The 20,723-nt window shown below is 39.7% G+C and overlaps 1 protein-coding gene across 1 annotated transcript in view; it reads left to right on the top strand.

Moving 5' to 3' along the window:
• Positions 1–20,723, top strand: part of GSDMC (gasdermin C) — a 38,568-nt gene that overhangs the window by 5,701 nt on the left and 12,144 nt on the right. The window contains exons 2-6 of the mRNA XM_028852908.2: positions 3,993–4,213; positions 5,217–5,400; positions 15,162–15,327; positions 18,223–18,328; positions 20,373–20,417. Coding sequence (XP_028708741.2) covers positions 3,997–4,213; positions 5,217–5,400; positions 15,162–15,327; positions 18,223–18,328; positions 20,373–20,417 — 718 coding nt within the window. The 5' untranslated portion in view covers positions 3,993–3,996. The remainder of the gene's footprint in view (positions 1–3,992; positions 4,214–5,216; positions 5,401–15,161; positions 15,328–18,222; positions 18,329–20,372; positions 20,418–20,723) is intronic.

The raw sequence follows: 20,723 nt of genomic DNA, 5'->3' as shown, positions 1-20,723 counted from the left end.
AAACAAACAAACACAAAAAAACTAATAAAAACTCTACACTTTAACTTCGTCTCTCTGCTTTTTAACTGTTGTTTCTCTTTATGTCCTATGGTACTATGTCTTGAAAGTTGTAGTTGTTTCTGATTGGTTTATCATTTGGCCTTTCTACTTAAGGTAAGAGTAGTTTGCACACCACAATTACAGTGTTACAATATTATGTGTTTTTCTGTGTGCTTCCTACTACCATTGAATTTTGTACCTTCAGATGATTTCTTCTTGCTCATTAACATCCTTTTCTTTCAGACCGAACAACTCCCTGTTTGTAAGACAGGTTTGGTGTTGATGAACTCTCTCAGTTTTTGTCTGTCTGGGAAGGTCTTTATTTCTCCTTCATCCTTGAAGCATATTTTTTGCCAGATATACTACTCTAAGGTAAAAGTTTTTTTTTCCCTTCAGCATATTAAATATGTCATGCCACTGTCTCTTGGCCTGTAAGGTTTCCAGTGAAAAGTCTGATGCTAGATGTATTGGAATTTTATTGTTTGCTATGTTTTCTTTTCTTTTGCCACTTTAGGATTCTTAGTTTATACTTGATATTTGGGAGTTTGATTATCAAATGTCTGAGGTAGTCTTCTTTGGGTTAAATTAGCTGGGTGTTCTGTTACCTTGTTGTACCTTGTACTTGAATATTGGTATCTTACTCTGAGTTTGAGAAGTTCTCCCTTTGCATAAACTTTCTACACCTATCTCTTTCTCAATCTTCTCTTTAAGGCCAATAACTCTTAGATTTGCCCTTTTGAGGCTATTTTCTACATCTTGTAGCATGCTTCATTCTTTTTTCTTTTGTCTCCTTTGACTATATATTTTCAAATAGCCTGTTTTCAAGATCATTAATTCTTCCTTCTGTTTGATCAATTCTGTTATTAAGAGATGCTGATGCATTCTCCTGTAGGTCAATGTATTTTTCAACTCCAGAATTTCTGGAGTTGAAAATTTTTTTTAGTTTTTTCAATTTCCTTAAAAAATGTATCTGATAGAATTCTGAATTCCTTTTATGTGTTATCTTGAATTCTTTTGAGTGTCCTCAAAACAGCTACTTTGAATTCTTTGTTTGAATGATTACATATCTCTGTCTCTCTGGGACTGGTCCCTGATGCCTTATTTAGTCTATTTGGTAAGGTCATGTTTTCCTGAATAGTCTTTTTTTTTTTTTTTTTTTTTTAATTCAAAATTACATTTTATTGCAGAATTTAAAAATAGTTTTCCTTATAGGCTTCCTGGACTAGAGACTTACATTTTCTTTCTTTCTTTTTTAAATTATATATATATTTTCTTTTTCTATACTTTTATTTTAAGTTCAGGGGTACATGTGTAGGTTTGTTATATAGGTAAACTTGTATCATGGGAGTTTGTTGTACAAATTATTTTGTCACCAAGGTATTAAGCCTAGTACCCATTTGTTATTTTTCCTGATCCTCTCCCTCCTCCCACCCTCCATCCTCTACCTTCCAGTAGGCCCCAGTGTGCGTTGGTCCCCTCCATGAGTCTATGTGTTCTCATCATTTAGCTCCCACTTATAAGTGAAAACAAGTGATATTTGGTTTTCTGTTTCTGTGTTGGTTTATTAAGGATAATGGCCGCTAGCTCCACTGGGAGCTGTCCTTGATCTTGTTCTTTTTTTGGCTACATAGTATTCCATGAGGTATATGTACCACATTTTCTTTATCCAGTCCACAGCTGATGGGTATTTAGGTTTATTCCATGTCTTTGCTATTGTGAATAGTGCTGCAATGAACATACGCAAGCATGTGTCTTTATTATAAAATGGTGTCTATTCTTTTGGGTATATCCCCAGTAATGAGCTTGCTGGGTCAGATGGTGTTTCTGTCTTTAGGACTTTGAGGAATCACCAAATTGTCTTTCACAATGGTTGAACTGATTTACATTCCCATCAACAGTGTATAAACATTCCTTTTCTCCACAACCTTGCCAGCATCTGTTATTTTTGACTTTTATTAATAGCCATTCAGACTTGTGTCAGTTGATATCTCATTGTGGTTTTGATTTGCATTTCTCTAATGATCAGTGATGTTGAGCTTTTTTTAAATAAGATTGTTGGCCACATGTATGTCTTTTTTTTGAAAAGTGCCTCAGCAAATATTGCTGCCTGATCCTTCCTCTGGAAGCTTCGTCTCAGAGGGGCACCTGGCTGTATAAGGTGTCAGTCGGCCCCTACTGGCAGACGTCTCCCAGTTAGGCTACACGGGGGTCAGGGACTCACTTGAGGAGGCAATCTTTCTGTCCTCAGAGCTCAAACTCTGTGCTGGGATAACCACTGCTCTGTTCAGAGCTGTCAGTCAGGGACGTTTAAGTCAGCAGAAGTTTCTGCTCCCTTTTGTTCAGCTATGCCCTGCCCACAGAGGTGGAGTCTACAGAGGCAGACAGTCCTCGTTGAGCTGTGGTGGGCTCCACCCAGTTTGAACTTCCTGGTGGCTTTGTTTACCTACTCAAGCCTCAGCAATGGCAGACACCCCTCTGCCAGCCCAGGCTGCTAGCTGGCAGTTCAATCTTGGGCTGCTGCACTAGCACTGAGCAAGGCTCTGTGGGCGTGGGACCTGCCAAGCCAGGTGCAAGATATAATCTCCTGGTGTGCTGTTTGCTAAGACCATTGGAAAAGTGCAGTATTAGGGCAGGAATGTCCCGTTTTTCCAGGTAAAGTCTGTCACGGCTTCCCTTGTCTAGGAAAGGGAAATCCCTCAACCCCTTGCACTTCCCTGGTGAGGCAACACCCTGCCCTGCTTGGGCTCACCCTCTGTGGACTGCACCTACTATGCAACCAGTCCCAGCGATATGAACCAGGTACCTCAGTTGGAAATGCAGAAATCACCTGTCTTCTGCATTGATCACACTGGGAGTTGCAGACTGGAACTGTCATTATTCGGCCATCTTGGAATGATCCTCCACAAACCATCCTTTTCATATATGTTGTTTTTACCTTCAGTGTAGACTAGGACCTGATCATTTCTCATTACTTGGAGTGCAATGCCCTGGCCTACCCTGTCATTAATGATTACCTGTATTATTGCAAAACTGCCCTACTAGACTTCCCACTTCTGCCTGAACTCCCTTACTGCAGGCTAATGTCAACCCAGCCACCACAGACATCTCTCTGCAAAAGATGCATCAGATATGTCACTTGTGTGCTCAAATCCCTCCAAAGGCTTTTAATCTCACTTCAAGTAAAAGAGAGTGATGAAAATGACCGACAGGGGCCTTCACCAACTTGCCTTCAGTTTCTTCTGACCTCATCTTCTTTCCTTTCCACCTCACATATTCCAGGCATGCATTGCTTCTAAATCTTTTCACTTGCTGATTTCTCTACCTGGAATTCTTTTCTCCACATAATGTTCATTGTTTATACCTTGCCTCCTCTACATTATTGTTCAACTGTCACTTCTCAGTGTGGCTTTCTCCGTAAAACTGCAAACACCAACATATTCTCTACCACTACTCATACCATCTTAACATAAACTCCGCCTTCCCTCTGGCCCTTTAGTTGATGACAGTATTGAGCCCTTCCTTCTTCTTGTTATTTAGAGTATCCCTGGGTTAGAGGTGAGGAGATACCCAGGATTTCCTACTCCAACCATAAGGGGCAATGAATTTCACAGCAGTGCCTCTGTCAGAAGCCCAAATTGTCTTTAGAAGCCCAAAGTTGGAAGCCAGTTGTGGTGGTGTGTGCCTATAATCCCAGATGCTAGGTAGGCTGAGGTGGGAGAATCACTTAAGCCCAAGAGTTCAAGACCAGTTTGGGCAACATGGCAAGACCCTGTCTCAAAAACAACAAAAAAAGAACTCAAAGTTGAGAAAGTTATAATCTAGTCACTATTTTAAGTTAAGACCTGCTAATCTCATATGTAGATCTTTTCCTTTAGGGGAAATATCAATAATTGGTGAGAGTTTAACCATTTTCTTCCTTTCCCAACTGATGTTCTCCTTTCATCTCCTCCTAGCAACATGCCCTCCATGTTTGAACGCATTAGCAAAAATTTGATCAAAGAGATTGGAAGCAAAGACTTGACACCTGTCAAATACCTACTGAGTGCCACCAAATTACGTCAGTTTGTTATATTACGAAAGAAGGATTCTCGTTCATCTATTTGGGGACAATCTGACTATGTTCCAGTTGGATTCTCCCTCAATGATATCCTGGAGCCAAGTTCTTCAGTCCCAGGTATTGTCAGCCAGAGGCCTAGGAGGTGAGGGGTGAAAAACATGGGTGGTCAGAAAAAGATGGCCCAGCATCCAAAAATAACTGAGCACCTAGAAAGGAACTCTCAGGACTAGCCTTGCCTGTAGACAAGGGGCAAGAAACAAAGACAAATTGAGAATCCTACTAATTATCTGGATGTAGGCATTCATTAGGTCATTTAATATTTGCATCAGGCTCATGAGGATATTATCCCCATTTTACATAAGAGTAAATAGAAGGTTATACAATTGTCTGTTCAAAGTTATGTACCTGGGGGCTGGGCACTGTGGCTCATGCCTATAATCCCAGCACTTTGGGAGACTGAGGTGGGCAGATCACTTGAGGCCAGGAGTTCGAGATCAGTCTGGTCAACATGCCGAAACCCAGACAGGGTGGTGCACTCTTGTACTCTCATATACTCGGGAGGCTGAGACTCAATAATTGCTTGAGCCCAGAAGGTGGAGGTTGCAGTGAGCTGAAACTGCACCAATGCACTCCAGCCTGGATGACAGAGTGAGACTCTGTCTCAAAACAACAACCACCACCAAACCAAAAACAGTTTGTCTCTGGGAACTGGTAGAACTGCTATCCAAACCCAGGTCTGTCTGGCTCCACATCCCAAACATTTTCGGCCCCTGTGTGCTGCCCTCTGCGGCTGGGTGCTGTGCCTGCTGCAGAGGAGACAGTGTGCCTGGAAGGATGATCCCAGGGGTCTTCTGGACACTGTACATTTGACACCACTATTTCTCAGGGTGAAGATTTTATCTCTGTCACACGGTGCCCCTTTAAACATTTAAACATTTTTTGTCTGTAGTAATTTACGTTCAGTTGATTAGTTAGTTTTCAACAGAGTTTTAAATGAGTGGGAGGGTTGGGGCAAAATAGGTCTTTGTGATTTCATTCTGCTCACCAGCTGTTCTTGGCTAAACCTTTGAATTCTTGAATGAATTCCTGGCTAAACCTATGGTCATCTTTTCTTTCCCAGAAACTGTTGTGACAGGACCGTTCCACTTCAGTGACATTGTGATCCAGAAGCATAAGGCTGATGTGAGTGTGAATGTTGGTGTAGAAGTGAGTGTGTCAGGGGAGGCCTCTGTGGACCATGGATGCTCCCTTGAGTTTCAAATTGTTACCATCCCATCTCCAAACCTGGAAGACTTTCAAAAAAGGTGAGGCCATGGGAGAGGAAGGGAATGGATCATCAGTATCCCAGGGGGTGCTATCCTTGAACACAAAAATACATCTAGCAAGTCTTGTTGTAGGAATGAAAATCAAGATGATGACATCCCAGATTTTGCTACTCTTTTTAAGTATTCATACCTTCCTTTACTCGAGTAATAGCTATTAGTTACCTAACAAATACTTATTAGAGCAGTAACTACCCACTACTGTGCTGTTATTCATTGGGGATAGAATGAAAACAAGACAGATGTAAATACCTGTCATAAAGCAGCTTACATTTAGTGGAGACAAGGGATGGGCAGGGAGTAAGAAAATAAGCAATAAAAAATAAATTAACAAAGTATTAATTTAAGTGAGACAAAGACTCTAAAACTATTTAATAACTATTTAAATAACATGTACATTACTGTCTTGGGATTTATTTTTTTTTTTCCAGCTCTATTGAGATATAGTTGACAAATAAAATTGTGTGAATTTAAGGTGTACAATGTGATGATTTGATGTATGTATATATTGTGAAAAGACCACAATAAAGGCAGTTAACATATTTATTACTTCACCTAGTTATTGTTTTTTTTTTTTTGTGGTGAGAACATTTAATATCTACTCTCAGCAAATTTCAAATATACAATACAGTATTGTTAGTCTGTGTTCCCTTTGACCAATGTCCCCCCATTTCCCTGACTTCCTAACCCCTGCTAACCACCATTATATTTTGTTTCTATAAGTTTGACATTTACAGGTTCCACATATATGTGAGATTATACAGTATTTGTATTTCTCTGTTTGATTTTTATTTAGCATAAAGCCATCAAGGTTTATCCATGTTGTTGCAAATAGCAGGGTTTCTTCCTTTTTTATGGCTGAATAATATTCCATTGTACACACATACTATGATTTCTTTTTCCATTCATCTGCTGACAGGCACTTAGGTTGTTTTGGTGTCTTGGTTTTTGTGAACAATGCTGCAATGAACATAGAAGTGCAGATATGTCTTTGAGCTACTGATTTAGTTTTCATTGGCTGTATACCCAGAAATGGGATTGCTGGATCATATGGTAGTTCTAGTTTTAGTTTTTTGAAGAACCAACATACTGTTTTCCATATGGCTATATCAATTACATTCCAACTAATAGCATACAAGGATTTCCTTTAATTCACATCTTTTGCCAACACTTATCTTTTTGTTAAAAGCCATCCTAACAGATGCGAAGTTTTGTCTCATTGTGGTTTTGATTTCTATGTCCCTGATAAGTAATTTTGAGCACCATTTCATGTGCCTGTTAGCTTATTTGTATGTCTTTTATTTGGAGAAAATATCTATTTAGGTCCTTTGCCCATTTTTTAAATCAAGATTTTTGTTTTTGTTTTTGCAATTTAGCTATATGAATTCTTTATATATTTTAGATATTAACCCTTTATCAGGTTTGCAAATATTTTTGACCATTCTGTAGGTTGCATTTTCACCCTGTTGATTGTTTCCTTTGCTGTGCAGAAGCTTTTTAGTTTGCTGAATACCACTTTTCTTTTTTTAGCTGCTGGTGCTTTTGGTGTCATATCAAACAAACTGTTGCCATAACCAATCTTGAGGACCTTTCCCCCTGTATTTTCTTCTAAAAATGTTTTAAGGTTCCGTATCGTATATTTAGGTTTCTAATCTACTTGGAGTTGATCTTTGTGTATAAGGTAAGGACCCAGTTTCAGTCTTTTGCATGTGAATATCCAGTTTTCTCAACACCATTTTTTGAAGACACTATCCTTTATCCCACTATCTATTCTTGTCACGCTTGTCAAATATTAATTGATCATACACATATGAGTTTATTTCTTGGCCCTCTACTTGATTCCACTAGTTTATATGTCTGATTTTACGCAAGTGCCGTAAGTTTTAACTTCTGTAGCTTTGTAATATACTTTGAAATCAGGAAGTATGGGGTGTCTAGCTTTGTTTTTCTTGAGATTGCTTTAGCTATTCTGGGTCTTTCCATAAGAATTTTAGGATTATTTTTTCTATTTCTGTGAAGATTGTTGTTGGTATTTTGATAAGAATTGCATTGAATCTATAAATTGCTTTGAGTAGTATGACATTTTAATAATATGAATTCTTCTTATCCATGAGCACAAAAATTTTGCTGTTTATTTTTGTCTTCTTTAATCAATTTTGTAGTTTTCAGTATATAGACCTTTCACCTCCTTGGTGAAATGTATTCACAAGTATTTTATTATTTTTGATTCTATTATAAATGGATTTTTTTTTTTTTTTTTTTTTTTTAAGACAGAGTCTCACTCTGTCACCCAGGCTGGAGTGCAATGGCATGATCTTGACTCACTGCCACCACTGCCTCCCGGGTTCAAGCAATTCTCCTGCCTCAGCCTCCCAAGTAGCTGGGATTACAGGTGCCTGCCACAATGCCCAGCTAATGTTTTGTATTTTCAGTAGAGATGGGGTTTTGCCATGTTGGCCAGGCTGGTCTCAAACTCCTGACCTCAGGTGATCCACCTGCCTCAGCCCGCCAAAGAGCTGGGATTACAGGTGAGAGCCACCATGTCCAGCCTATAAATTGATTTTTAAAGATAGTTCATTGTTAATTTATAGAAATACAACTGATTTTTAATGTTGATTTTGTATCCCGCAACTTGACTGCATTTATTTATTAGTTCTAATATTCTTAAAATGAAGTTTTTAGGATTTTCAATGTATAAGATAATATCATCTGTAAAGAGATAATTTTACTTCTTTCTTTCCTATTTAGGTGCCTTTTATTTATTTATTTTTCCCTAATTTCACTGGCTAGCATTTCCAGTGCTATACTGAAGAGAAGTGGTGAGGGTGGACATTCTTGTTTTGTTCCTTATTTTAAAGGAAAAGCTTTTCAACATTGAGCATAATGTTAGCTGTGGACTTTATTATGACCATGTATAGCTTTCATTATGTTAAAGTACATTTCTTCTATATCTAATTTGCTGAGAGTTTTTATCATGACAGGATGATAAATTTCACCAAATGCTTTTTCTACATCTACTGAGGTGATCATATGGTTTTTGTCCCTGATTATGTCAGTATGTTGTATTGTATTTATTGATTTGCATGTGTTGAACCATCCTTTCATTCCAGGGATAAATTCCACTTGATTATGCTGTACGATCCTTTTAATGTGCTGTTAAATTTGGTTTGCTAAAATTTTGTTAAGGACTTTTGCATCTATGTTTATCAGATATATTGGCCTGTAATTTTCTTTTCTTGTTGTAATGTGCTTATCTGGCTTTGGTATTAGAGTAATGCTGGCCTTGCACAATGAATCTGAATTATTCTTTCCTCTTCAGTTTTTTGGTTTGAGCAGCATTGATGTAATCTTCTTTAAATGTCTAGTAGAATTCACCAGTGAAGGCATTCGGTCATGGGCATGTTTTTTGGGAGCTTTTTTGATTACTGATTCAATCACCTTACTTGTTAATGATATGTTTATATTTTCTGTTTCTTCATGAGTCAATCTCAATATGTCATATGTTTCTAGGAATTTATCCATTTCTCTTAGATGCCCAAGTTTGTTGATATATAATTGTTGATAATAGGCTCTCATGATCTTTTTTATTTCTGTGGCATCATTTGTATGTCTCCTTTTAACTATAAATTTATTTATTGGAGTTCTTCTTTCTTGGTTTGTCTAGCTAAGGGTTTGTCAATTTTTAATTTTTTTCAAAAAACCCCTTTTTTTTTTTTTTTTTTTTTTTTTTTTTTTAGACAGAGTCTTGTTCTGTTGCCTAGGTTGGAGGGCAGTGGTCAGCGGTGTGATCTTCGCTCACTGCATGCTCCGCCTCCTGGGTTCACGCCATTCTCCTGCCTTAGCCTCCCAAGTAGCTGGGACTACAGGCACCCACCACCACACCTGGCTAATTTTTTTTTTTTTTTTTTTTTTTGTATTTTTAGTAGAGATGGGGTTTCATCATGTTAGCCAGGATGGTCTCGGTCTCCTAACCTTGTGATCTGCCCGCCTTGGCCTCCCAAAGTGCTGGGATTACAGGTGTGAGCCACTGTGCCCAGTCTGTTCTTCTTTTCTAGTTCTTTAAGGTATAAAGTTAGGTTGTTGATCTGAATTATTTCTATTTTCTTAATGTGGGTGTTTATAAACTTTCCTCTTAGAACTGCTTTTGCCGTATCCCATGAGTTTTGGTATGTTGTGTTTTCATTTTTGTTTGTGTAAGATATTTTTTGAATTCCCTTTTGATTTCTTCTTTGACCCACTGATTGTTCAGTTTAATTTCCACATATTTGTGAATTTTCTGAAATTCCTTGTTATTTCTAGTTTTGTGCCATTGTTATTGGAAAAGATACTTGAAATAATTTCTGTCTTCTTAAATTTGTTAAGACTTGTTTTGTGGCCTAACATATGGTCTATCTTGGAGAATGTTCCATGTGCTCTGGAGAAGAATTTGTATTCTGCTGCTGTTAGATGGAATGTTCTGTATATGTCTGTTAGGCTCATTTGGTTTATAATATTTTTTTCAAGTCTTATATTTTTGCATTGATTTTTTTTTTCTGGGTGATGTGGCCATTAGAGTGGGTATTAAAGTCTCTTACTAATTTTGTATTGCTCTTTATTTCTCCTTTTAGTTTTGTTAATATTTGATTTACATATTTATGTGCTCTGATGTTTCGTGCATATTTATAGTAGTATCATTATATAATGACATTCTTCTATCTTGTTACAGTTTTTGACTTAAGTCCATTTTATCTGACATATATGTGTATATATATATATATATATATATAATATGTGTGTGTGTGTGTATGTGTGTGTGTGTGTGTGTGTGTGTGTGTGTCTATGTAAGTATGGCCACCCTTATTCTTTTTTGGCCATCTTTTGCATTAGAATTTCTTTTTCCATCTCTTCCCTTTCAGCCTGTGTGTCCTTAAAGCTAACACGAATCTCTTTTAGGCAACAAGTCATTGGATCTTGCTTTCTTATATATTTATCCACTCTGTCTTTAGTTTGGAAAATTTAATCTGTTTACATTTAATATAATTATTGATAGGTAACTACTTGCTATTGTCATTTTAATTGTTTTATGACTTTTATAGTTTTTTTCTTTCCTTTTTTCTCACCTGCCATCTTCCTTTGTGATTTGATTACTTTTTGTGGTAGGATGCTTGATTCCTTTCTCTTAATCTTTTGCATACCTACTACAGGTTTTTCCTTTGTAGTTACAATGAGGCTTACATAAAATATCTTATAGTTATAATATCCTATTTTATGCTGATAACTTAATTTTGGGGGATTAATTGTTTTGGGGGGTCAACCTATTTTGGACATTTTTGAGACAGTCTCACTGTGTCATTCAAGCTGGAATGCAGTGGCACAATCTCAGCTAACTGCAACCTCTGCCTCCTAGATTTAAGCAATTCTCATGCCTCAACCTCTCAAGTATGTGGGGCTATGGGCGTGTGCCACTACAACTGGCAAATTTTTTGTATTTTTATTAGAGACAGGGTTTTGCCGTATTAGCCAGGCTGGTCTTGAACTCCTGGCCTCAAGTAATCTGCCTGCCTTGGACTCCTAAAATGCTGAGATTACAGACATGAGCCACCATGCCTGGCCTTCAGCTTAATTTTGATTGCATAAAAAGCATTATACCTTTACTTCTTCCCCTCATTGATATTTTAGGTTATTGATATTATGATTTACATATTTTTATACTGTATATCTAAAAACAAATTATTGTAGAGTTATTTTTAATATACTTAAAACATTTTTATACCAGAGTTGAAAATCATTTATGTACCACATTTAGAATATTACAGAATTCTGACTCTGATTATATATTTTCCTTTACTGATGAATTTTACACATTCATGTGTTTTATGTTGTTAATTAACATATTTTCATTTCAACTTGAAGAATTCCCTTTTGCATTTCTTGTAAGGTGCTCTGCCCTCATGAATGGATTAATATCATTATTGTGGGAGTTGGGTAGTTTTTGCAGGAGTGGGCTGTTGACAAAAGGGTGAAGTTCAGCGCTTATATTCTCTTTGTCTTGTGTGTTTGCTTCTGCTTTTCACCATCTTCTATGAGATGACATAACACCAAATGCTGGTGCCATGCTCTGAGGCTTCCCAGCCTCCAGAATCATGAGCCAAATAAACTTCAGTTTTATATAATTTAGCCAGTCTGTCATATTCTCTTACAGCAACAGAAAACAGAACAAGACAGCAGTTTTTTTTTCTTTCAGTATCTTGAATATATCATCCTTTCCTAGCCAGGTTTCTCCTAAGAAATTTGCTGATTGTCTCATAGATACTCCCCTGTATGTAATGAGTAGCTTTTCTCTTGTTACGCTCGGTATTTTCTCTTTATCTTTGACTTTGGATAATTTAATTGTACTGTGTCTTGGTGTAGACCCTTTTGGGTTCAACCTATTTGGGAAATTTTTAGTGTCACAAATCTTGATGCCCCCTTCTCTCTCAAAATTTGGGAGTTTCCTCCTGTCCTCTCCTCTCCTCTCTGCTCCTCTCCTCTCCTCTCTTTTGTGACAGGGTCTTGCTCTGTCACTGAGGCTGGAGTGCAATGGCACGATCTTGGTTCACTGCAGCCTCTACCTCCTGGGCTGAAGTGATCCTCCCACCTCAGCTTCTTGAGTAGCTAGGACTACAGGTCCTAGCTACTCAAGGTGTGTGCCACCAACTTGCTTAAATTTTTATTTTTTGGAGAGACATGGTCTCAATATTATGCTCAGGCTGGTTGTGAACTCCTGGACACAAGTGATCCTCCAACCTTGGTCTCCCAAAGTGCTGGGATTATAGGTGTAAGCCACTGCCCTTGGCTATCATTATTTCTACAAATAGGCTTTTTATCTCTTTCTCACTCTCTTATGTTTCTGGAGAATATTATATTTTGTTTCACTTGATGGTATCCCATAAGTGCCATATATATTTTTTCACTCTGCATTCTGTTTTCTTTTTATTCCTCTGACTGGGTACTTTCAAATTGTCTTTGAGTCCACTAATTCTTCCTTTTGCTTGATTGAATCTGCTGTTGAAACTTTCCTAATTTTTTTTCAGTTTAGTTACTGTATTCTTTATCTGTAGGATTTTTTAATGGTTTCTATTTCTTTGTGGAACTAATTTTGTATATTATTTTCTTAATTTTTTTTCATCGTCTATCTGTATTTTCTTGTAGTTCATTGAACTTCTGAATTCTTTGTCAGTTGGTTTATAGATCTCCATTTCTTTAGAGTCAGTCATTGGCGTTTTATTAGTTTCCTTTGGTGGTATAACGTTTTCCTGATACCTCATAATCCTTGTATCTTGCATTTCTTTTTGTGCTTTTGAGGCAGTAGCCACTTCTTCTAGCCTTAACAAGTTCATATCAGTAGAGATAGACCTTCACCAGTCAGTCCAGCCTTTGGTTCTAGATGGACTGGCTGTTAGTGTTCATGAGTAAGTGTGGGTTGCTATTCACACTCTCTAGTTGGTGCAGCCACTGCCCACACTCTGAGGTGGAACTGCTGGCTGTGCTCATGGTTGGGCTGGATCACTGGCTGGGTTCTGTGATCAGGAAGAGCTGTTGGCTGGGCTCCCTCATAGGGTGGGGATTTTGACTGGCTTTGTGGTCAAGTGGGGCCACTGGCTGGACCCCACAATCACCTCTTGTCAGATGTTGTTGCAGCCTGTGCTCCTTGTGATACTGTTATTTAAGGTATATAATTGGGCAGGGCTTTAGGCTGGGCTCTGAAATTGCCCCTGGTTGGGTGGGGGCCCATGAAGTGCTCCCTGACTGGGTGTGCTGCTGGCTGAATGCCATGTTCAGATGGAGCCACAGACTAGGTTTTGTAATTGGTGATGGTCTCAGGCTGTGCTTTGTAGTTGGGTAGGCCACAGGCTGGGCTCCATGTGTGGGTAGAGGCACAGGCTGCACTGTGTGCTTGTGCTGGGTCACTGACTGGGAACTTGATCCAGGTAGGGCTAGTCACTTTGCTCCATGGTCAGTCATGGTCACTGAACTCCCAGATTGGCTGGGTTTGTAGCCTGTGTCCCCACATTTGGGTGTGGTTGCAGGCAGAACTTCAAGGCTGTGTTGGGTTCTTGATCAGGCTCCTTCATGAGGCAGGGTAACAGACTATGCTCCACAGTTAGGCAGAGTCACCAGCTTGACTTCCTGCTTGAGCAGGGCCTGGGGCTGGGCTCTGAACTTGGAAAGCATCACTGTTTGGACTTCCTGTTCAGGCCAGGGCAGAGGCTGTGCTCTGCAGTTAGGTGTGGTTGCTGGCTGGCCTTCCTATTTGGGCAAAGTCTTAGGCTGGGCCCTGAGGCTGGGCAGAGTTGTGGAGGATCCTTGGTCCGTTGGGGCCAGAGGCTGTGCTCCACAGTTAGGCAGCATTGCTGGCTGGCTTTCCTGTCTCACAAGGAACTTAGGTTGGGCTCTGAGACTGACCTCCACAGTGAGGCTATACCACTGGCTAAGGATGCAAGCCAGACAGAAACTGCCTACCATACTTCCTGGCCAGACAATTTGGTTGGCTTGGGTCTGCAGGCGGGCAAGCTGCTGGCTGGTCTCTCTGATTGGGTGCCACTGCTAGTAGGAATGCAGTGTCACTGCCAAGATCCATGCAGTGATTGCTGAAGCCTTGACCACTTCTTTGCTTCTAGGTGACCCAGGTGGTCCAGTCCTGCCGATTCCCTCAATGTTCTCTGTGACATGGGACAGAGCTGGACCTCCTAGGATGTGCTTTGGAATGCTTTTTGAAGCTGGATAGCTACTTTGGCTCTCTTTTTTCCTGTTGAAGAGATTGTGGGCCCAGGGGAACTCCATCCATGTTGTGATGGCGCTTGGGGGAAGGGTGATTCTGCCAAAGTAAAACTCTTACTCTTACCCTTCTAATGAAGGATAAGTGGCAAGGTCAGTGAGTTGGAAGCCTAGACAACCAGGATAAAGGAGATATAACATGAAGCTTGGAAGATAAGTAGATGTCACATAACATAGCATCTAAGGACATGGTAAGAAGACAGCAATGACAAAACCTAATATTGTGTGCTCAGTAACCTCCTCTACTGAAAGGCAAATTAAGAATCCCTCAATATTCCACATGACTGTTATCTAGGACACTGACTCCATGGGTGCCTTGAGTAGAATCAAGGTTGAGCCTCAGAAAGAACTGAAATAGAAATGAAATCTGTCTTCAGTACTTCAAACCATTCATATGTATCCCCAGAAACTACATCATCAAGTCAGCCCTACCAATCCACCCACCAAGGGCAGTAAATCTGTAAAGGTCATAAAATCATCCAGAGTCTTCCCTGCTTCATCCCACTTTATCTGTCTGCTCTCCAGCCCACCCTGATTGTGCTAATGGACATGTTTGATGTGAATACCCAGCTTTGACAACAGGACTTCCTAAAGACCGTTCTCAATCATCTGGACCTGTCTGCTTCTAGCCTTTTTTTTTCTGAGAGACCCTAGTGTTGAAATTCTATAAATTACCCCTTAACAGGACCAGTATAATTTAGCAAAATGCAGATGCCTTTAACAATATGGTACATATACTCTCACACCTGAACCACCATCAATGGGATCTCCTTCATTCTGTATGTCAGATAAAACTTTCTGCTGCCCTAACACCCACTGGGGGCTCACCTTTCAGGGTCCAAAGGCATTGCACCCCTCCCAGGTCTTGAGGAGAAGAGCCCCCAGGGTAACCTGAAAAGGCATTGCTTTCCCACTCTGACTCTCCTCCTCCTTCCTTAAATCCCCAGGAAACTGTTGGATCCAGAGCCATCATTTCTGAAGGAGTGCCGGAGGAGAGGGGACAACCTGTACGTGGTGACAGAAGCTGTTGAACTGATCAACAATACTGTGCTGTACAATAGCAGTGGTGTGAATATTTTAGGGAAAATTTCTCTTTGGATTACCTATGGCAAGGTATAAAGTTGTCCTGAAGTGGGATTGAAATACAAAACATATAGCCCATCCTGGCAGCCAAGCTTCATTTCCTAGAGGGCTCTGGACTCTGTTTCCAGGGATTACAAAGGATGGAGTCATTATTTCCCACTTCTTACCTGTCAGTATATCCTGACTTCTGATCTGAGAGTATATTCTAATATCCTCCATTATAGTGTTTTACTATGGGGTCATGCAGTATTGACAAAATCAGAAATATATTTAATTATTTAGTATTGTGTTTTGCTTTGGGTAAATGATAAATTCTGCAGAATGCAAGTGTGTGACCTCTGTGTTATATACAGTCTAGTTTTGTGGCTCGAAGTGATGTGGGACCACTAGCACCAAACCCCAGTTGTTAAAGTACTTTAAGATAACCTGATGAGAAATATTTCAAGGAGTGAGATCAAAGTATTTTCAAGAACATGTGACTTACACGAGTCATTCACAATAACCAAGTATAATATTTTTAATATAAATAAATTCATTTATCAAATATTCAGATTAAGTATGGGTCAAGGACATATAAAGTTTGTGTGTGTTATAATGTGCTTTTACACTATGTCTGTGTAATTTGTCCTTACTTAAGAGCTTTAGAAACTAAAGAAGAAACCTGATATGCATACTAACTTTCCCAATGCCAGTGAGTTACTGCTAAAAATTAGACAAATGGTAACAGACTCCGGAAAGCTGGAATAGTGGACCCCCACCTGCAGCAGGGAAGAAAGTCTAGAAACAAGAATCCCCAAACGGTTCAGGAATCGGAGGCACTAGCTATCTCTGAAGATAGGGTATAGGTGGGACTGAAAGTAAGAATATTGATTGGAAATCTTTTTAATTTTTTAAAAAATGTTTGTGGGTATATAGTAGATGTATACATTTATGGGGTACATGAGATATTTTGATACAGGCATACAATGTGTAATAATCACTCCAGGGAATCTTTATAAGGAATACTCAGAGCCCAAATCCCTTCCCACCTCTGCATAGCCAGGCACCTACCCTCACCACTCTGGCAGAAGATCTTGTGGAAAACTTATTCCCTGTGGATTCTAGATTTACGGAGACTAGTTACAGTGAAGGGTGGGAGTGAGAAGCCATATTGGAAAAGGGAAACAGGTGCAAGTCCTCATTGAGAGTGGGAACATTGAGTCCCTTTCCCCATTCAGCTCCAGGCATCATGTCTCTACCCTTTCTACCCCCACAACACACAGCCTAGGCAGGATATTGAAGAATTATTTCCTAGGAAAATTAACCAGTACAGAAGAAATAACTAAAAATCCCCCAACGACTGGAGACTCCAAAGAGATAGTTTAATCCCTGCCTGGTTGCCCCAAAGTGAAACCTCTACTCAACATGCCCTGCCTAGGCACACTTAGCAGCTTTCATGCTTCACTCGTTAGCGAAACAGAAAAAAATCACAGACACTTGAGGAAAGCCTAAAACACAAAACAAAAACACTTTGAAATTAGGAAATTAGAGGAAACAAAAACAACATAGGAAGGTAAGAATTCCTTGATCCCATTAAAGAGATAATATTTTATTTTCATGAAAGAATAATGCTCTGTAAAAAGGGTATTTATAGCTCTTAGAAATTAAAAATAGAGTAGTAGAAATTTATTATTCTTTTACTTAAATAGAAGAATCAAAAAGCAAAATCAAAGAAATTTCCAGGAAAAAGTAAGCAAAAAGACAGGAGAATATTCATTAAAAAAATTTGGAGGCTAGGCACAGTGGCTCATGCCTGTAATCCTAGCACTTTGGGAGGCTCATGCAGGTGGATTGGTTGAGCTCAGGAGCTCAAAACCAGCCTAGGCAACATAGTGAGACCTTGTCTCTATAAAATATAAACAAAAAATTAGCCAGATGTGGTGGCGCATGCCTGTAGTTCCAGTTACTTGGGAGGCTGAGGTGGGAGAATTGCTTGAGCCTGGAAGTTGCAGCTGTTGTGAGCCATGATTGTGCCACTGCATTCCAGCCTGGGCAACAGAATGAGACACTGTCTCAATTAAAACAAAACAAAACTTGAGGATCAGTCAAGGAGATTTAACTACTCCTGAATAATAGGAGTTCCAGAAGGGGAGAACAAAGACATAATGCAATGTGGAAAATCTTTTAGGAGGAAATACAAGGAAGGTTCTGAGACCCAAAGAATGTGTTTCCAGAATGAAAATGTCCACTGAAGGCATGGTTTCTTGAGTCAACATAGATCTACCCCATAAAACTTAAGAGTGAATTTTCAGAACACTTACCTCAAAAAGACAACAATAAATATTTCTAAAAGGGAAATAAAGTCATATTCCAGAGAATTCCAGCCAAGAATTGTATGACCAGTCAAAATAGCAATCAAGTGTGAGAGGTACAATAAAAATGTTTTTAGACGCACAAGTTCTCAAAAAAATGTGTCCCCCATCTCCTCTGGAGAGAATGAGTAAAGAAACAGAGAAGGCACAGGGACATCACATTAACTGAATGTGGTGATAAAGGAAAGATGGGAGTGGTGAAAAGCAGTTTTGTCCAAGTATAAACAGTGAATATTACCTTAAAAATTGGGATATTCATGTTTTAGGAAGATGGGAGAAGGGAAATAAGGAATGAGGAAAGAGAAGGAAAACAAATTCATCATAATCAAAAAGAGAATAAATAGTTAAATCTGGAAAGAAATAAAAACATTGCAATATCAACATGAAATTGAGAAATGGGAAGATGAGCACAGGATGAAACAAGGAAGAAAGAGCAGTGATTGGAAATCACAAGTCAGCAGTAGGGAGAATGAGAGCAGGGAATGCTGGTGGTTTTCCTCATGAGCTTTCTAGAGCCATCTGACCTTTAAAATTACATACATTTAATACTGTATTGTCTGGTTTCTCTCCCCAGGGTCAAGGCCAAGGAGAGAGTCTCAGAGTGAAGAAGAAGGCGCTGACTCTGCAGAAGGGCATGGTGATGGCTTATAAGAGAAAACAGCTGGTTATCAAGGAGAAAGGTGGGAGTAAGCAGAGCTCAGCAAGGCAGATGGCAGTGGAGGGGGGTGTCTGCTTCTCCTGAGAGAGAGAAGCGAGAGGAAAATAGCCATAATATGCAATCTTTGCTCTGCCTATCCAAGGAGAAGCATGTACATTTCTTACTGTCCAGGGCACACACCCATCTTACCACACAGAGGTACCTCCAAGCATGGCCTGGCTGAAATGCTGCTACTGGGAGATACAGAGACAGCCTCATACCTGCAAAATAATCCAACTTGTTCATCTTGGAGTGTTGTTAGCACTGGGCAAATTCCAACCCTACTCCTAACCATCCTTATTCACTTAAGTACCCTCAGCAACTCTTCAGTCACTGAGAATTACCCAAGCTTACCCATAATCCCATATTAAGGTCCTATGAGGTAACAACATCACAATCACAAACAAAACTGCACACACAATGCCCTAAGAACATAAGCCTGAATTTTATCTACATCTTTCCCTCCTTCATCAGCCTCAAAATGCACAGTTCCTGACCACACACACTTTGGGTTTTGACTCCATGTGGGCAGAAGCATCTGTGTCAGTTGCATACCTGGGTGTGATGGTGAGTGCTGGGAACACAACCGGCTCTCAGAGTCCTTGTTCTCTCCCTTCCCAAATGCTAAGTCCCAGCTAGAGCTCATTCAAATACAGATCGAGCTCAGCTCCTCATTCTCGCACACTCACTCTCACACTCTACTGCCTATAGTATCCTCACTGCAACATGATCAAGGGAATGTCCTGATGTCAGTTACCTCCCACCAGTGGCCATAGACAGAATGAGGCTGAACTCTCTCCAATCTTTCAGTTAGTAGACTCTGGCTTCTGGAAAGACTGACCATATCCAAAGCAACTCTCTAATGAGGAGAAGGGGTGAGAATGGGATTCCCACTCTCGGGAGAGGTCAGAGACTCCTGCGAAGGGCACCATGAGATGGTGGCACTACCAAAGGTCATGGTGAATGATAAGATGATTTTAACAGAAGGAAAAGAAAAGGAGCTGTAGTTTCAAAATATCATCATCATCAACAACAAACAAAGAATGATGTGGTCAGGTAAAAGAAGACCCCACAAAACATGATGTGGTAGTATCCAGATAGAATCAAGTCAGTATTCATTGGTGACTGAAGCCAGGTAGATTCATTGGAGAATAAACTACAGTAGCTGAAGTGTGAATGCAAAGAGGGGAAGTGAGGAACCAGTGTGTAGATGGTTCTTGAAGGAAGTTGGCTGTGAGGAGACAATAGGTGGGAGGAGGAGATAACTAAAGGAGGATACTTAGCTTTGGAAAGGGAGTTTACGAGATGGTGAAGACTTAAGCCTGTTCTCAGGCTAGGGGAAAGATCCTGATGAACTGGAGAGGGTGAAGATGAATTGATGTCAGTTACATTGCTGGACATGTATCTCCATTCCTTGCATCAGCTAGGGAGAGAAGATCTCATTTCCATTTTACAGATGAGACGTCTGACATAGAGGAGTGCCACTTTCCCCGCTAGTAGTCAGAACACGACTTGCAGTCACTGCTGTGAGGTTAGCTTTTCCTCTAACTTCATTCAGTTCACACTTTTCAACCCTTATACAACCTTTTTGTCTTCTTCATAGGCTCTTTCCCCTGTTGAACACTTACACTTTAGTGTTAGGTGAGTTTCAGACTTCAGCATATTTCTCTACATGGAATGTGAAATCATCCAAGAAGATGCCAGATTGAGAGTGGTAGGTCAGTAAGAAAAGGGCAGCAGGAAGCAATCCTACCTAGTGAAGGTCAAAGGGAGCTGAATTCCTTTACTCTATCAAGGTAATTTCCAAATGTTGGATGGCAAAATGATTACCTAAATTGCTTATTTAAATACAGATTCTATGGCACCCTTCAAAGTGATTCAGAAGGCACAGAGTGAGGCCAGGGGTCAGATTTAACAGGCGTCCCAGTGGTTTTGATACAAGGGGTTCCCTGGTCCAGGTTGGGGCTGTGGGAAAGACTCAGGCAGGAATAACCTCAACTCTCCTAATGGAAGTTCTTTCCATTCAGCCATTCTCATCTCAGATGATGATGAACAGAGAACCTTTCAAGATGGTGAGTTCCAAAGCCTGGTCTTTTTATATTTTTATTTTTGTGAGTACACAGGAGGTATATATATTTATAAGGTACACAAGATATTTTGATACAGGCATGCAATGTGTAATAATCACATCATGGAAAATGGAGTATTCATCTCCTGAGGCATTTATCCTTCATGTTATAAGCAATCCAGTTATACTGTTTTGTTTTAAAAAAATGTACAATTAAATTATTTTGACGGTAGTCACCCTGTTGTGCTATCAAATGCTAGGTATTATTCATTCTTTCTAGCTTTTTAAAAGTGACCATTAACCATCCTTA

This window comes from Macaca mulatta, chromosome 8, assembly GCF_049350105.2.
Source record: "Macaca mulatta isolate MMU2019108-1 chromosome 8, T2T-MMU8v2.0, whole genome shotgun sequence".
NCBI classification, from domain to species: Eukaryota; Metazoa; Chordata; class Mammalia; order Primates; family Cercopithecidae; genus Macaca; species Macaca mulatta.
Note: the sequence above shows the minus strand (reverse complement) of the source record. Positions and strands in the feature narration are given on the sequence as shown.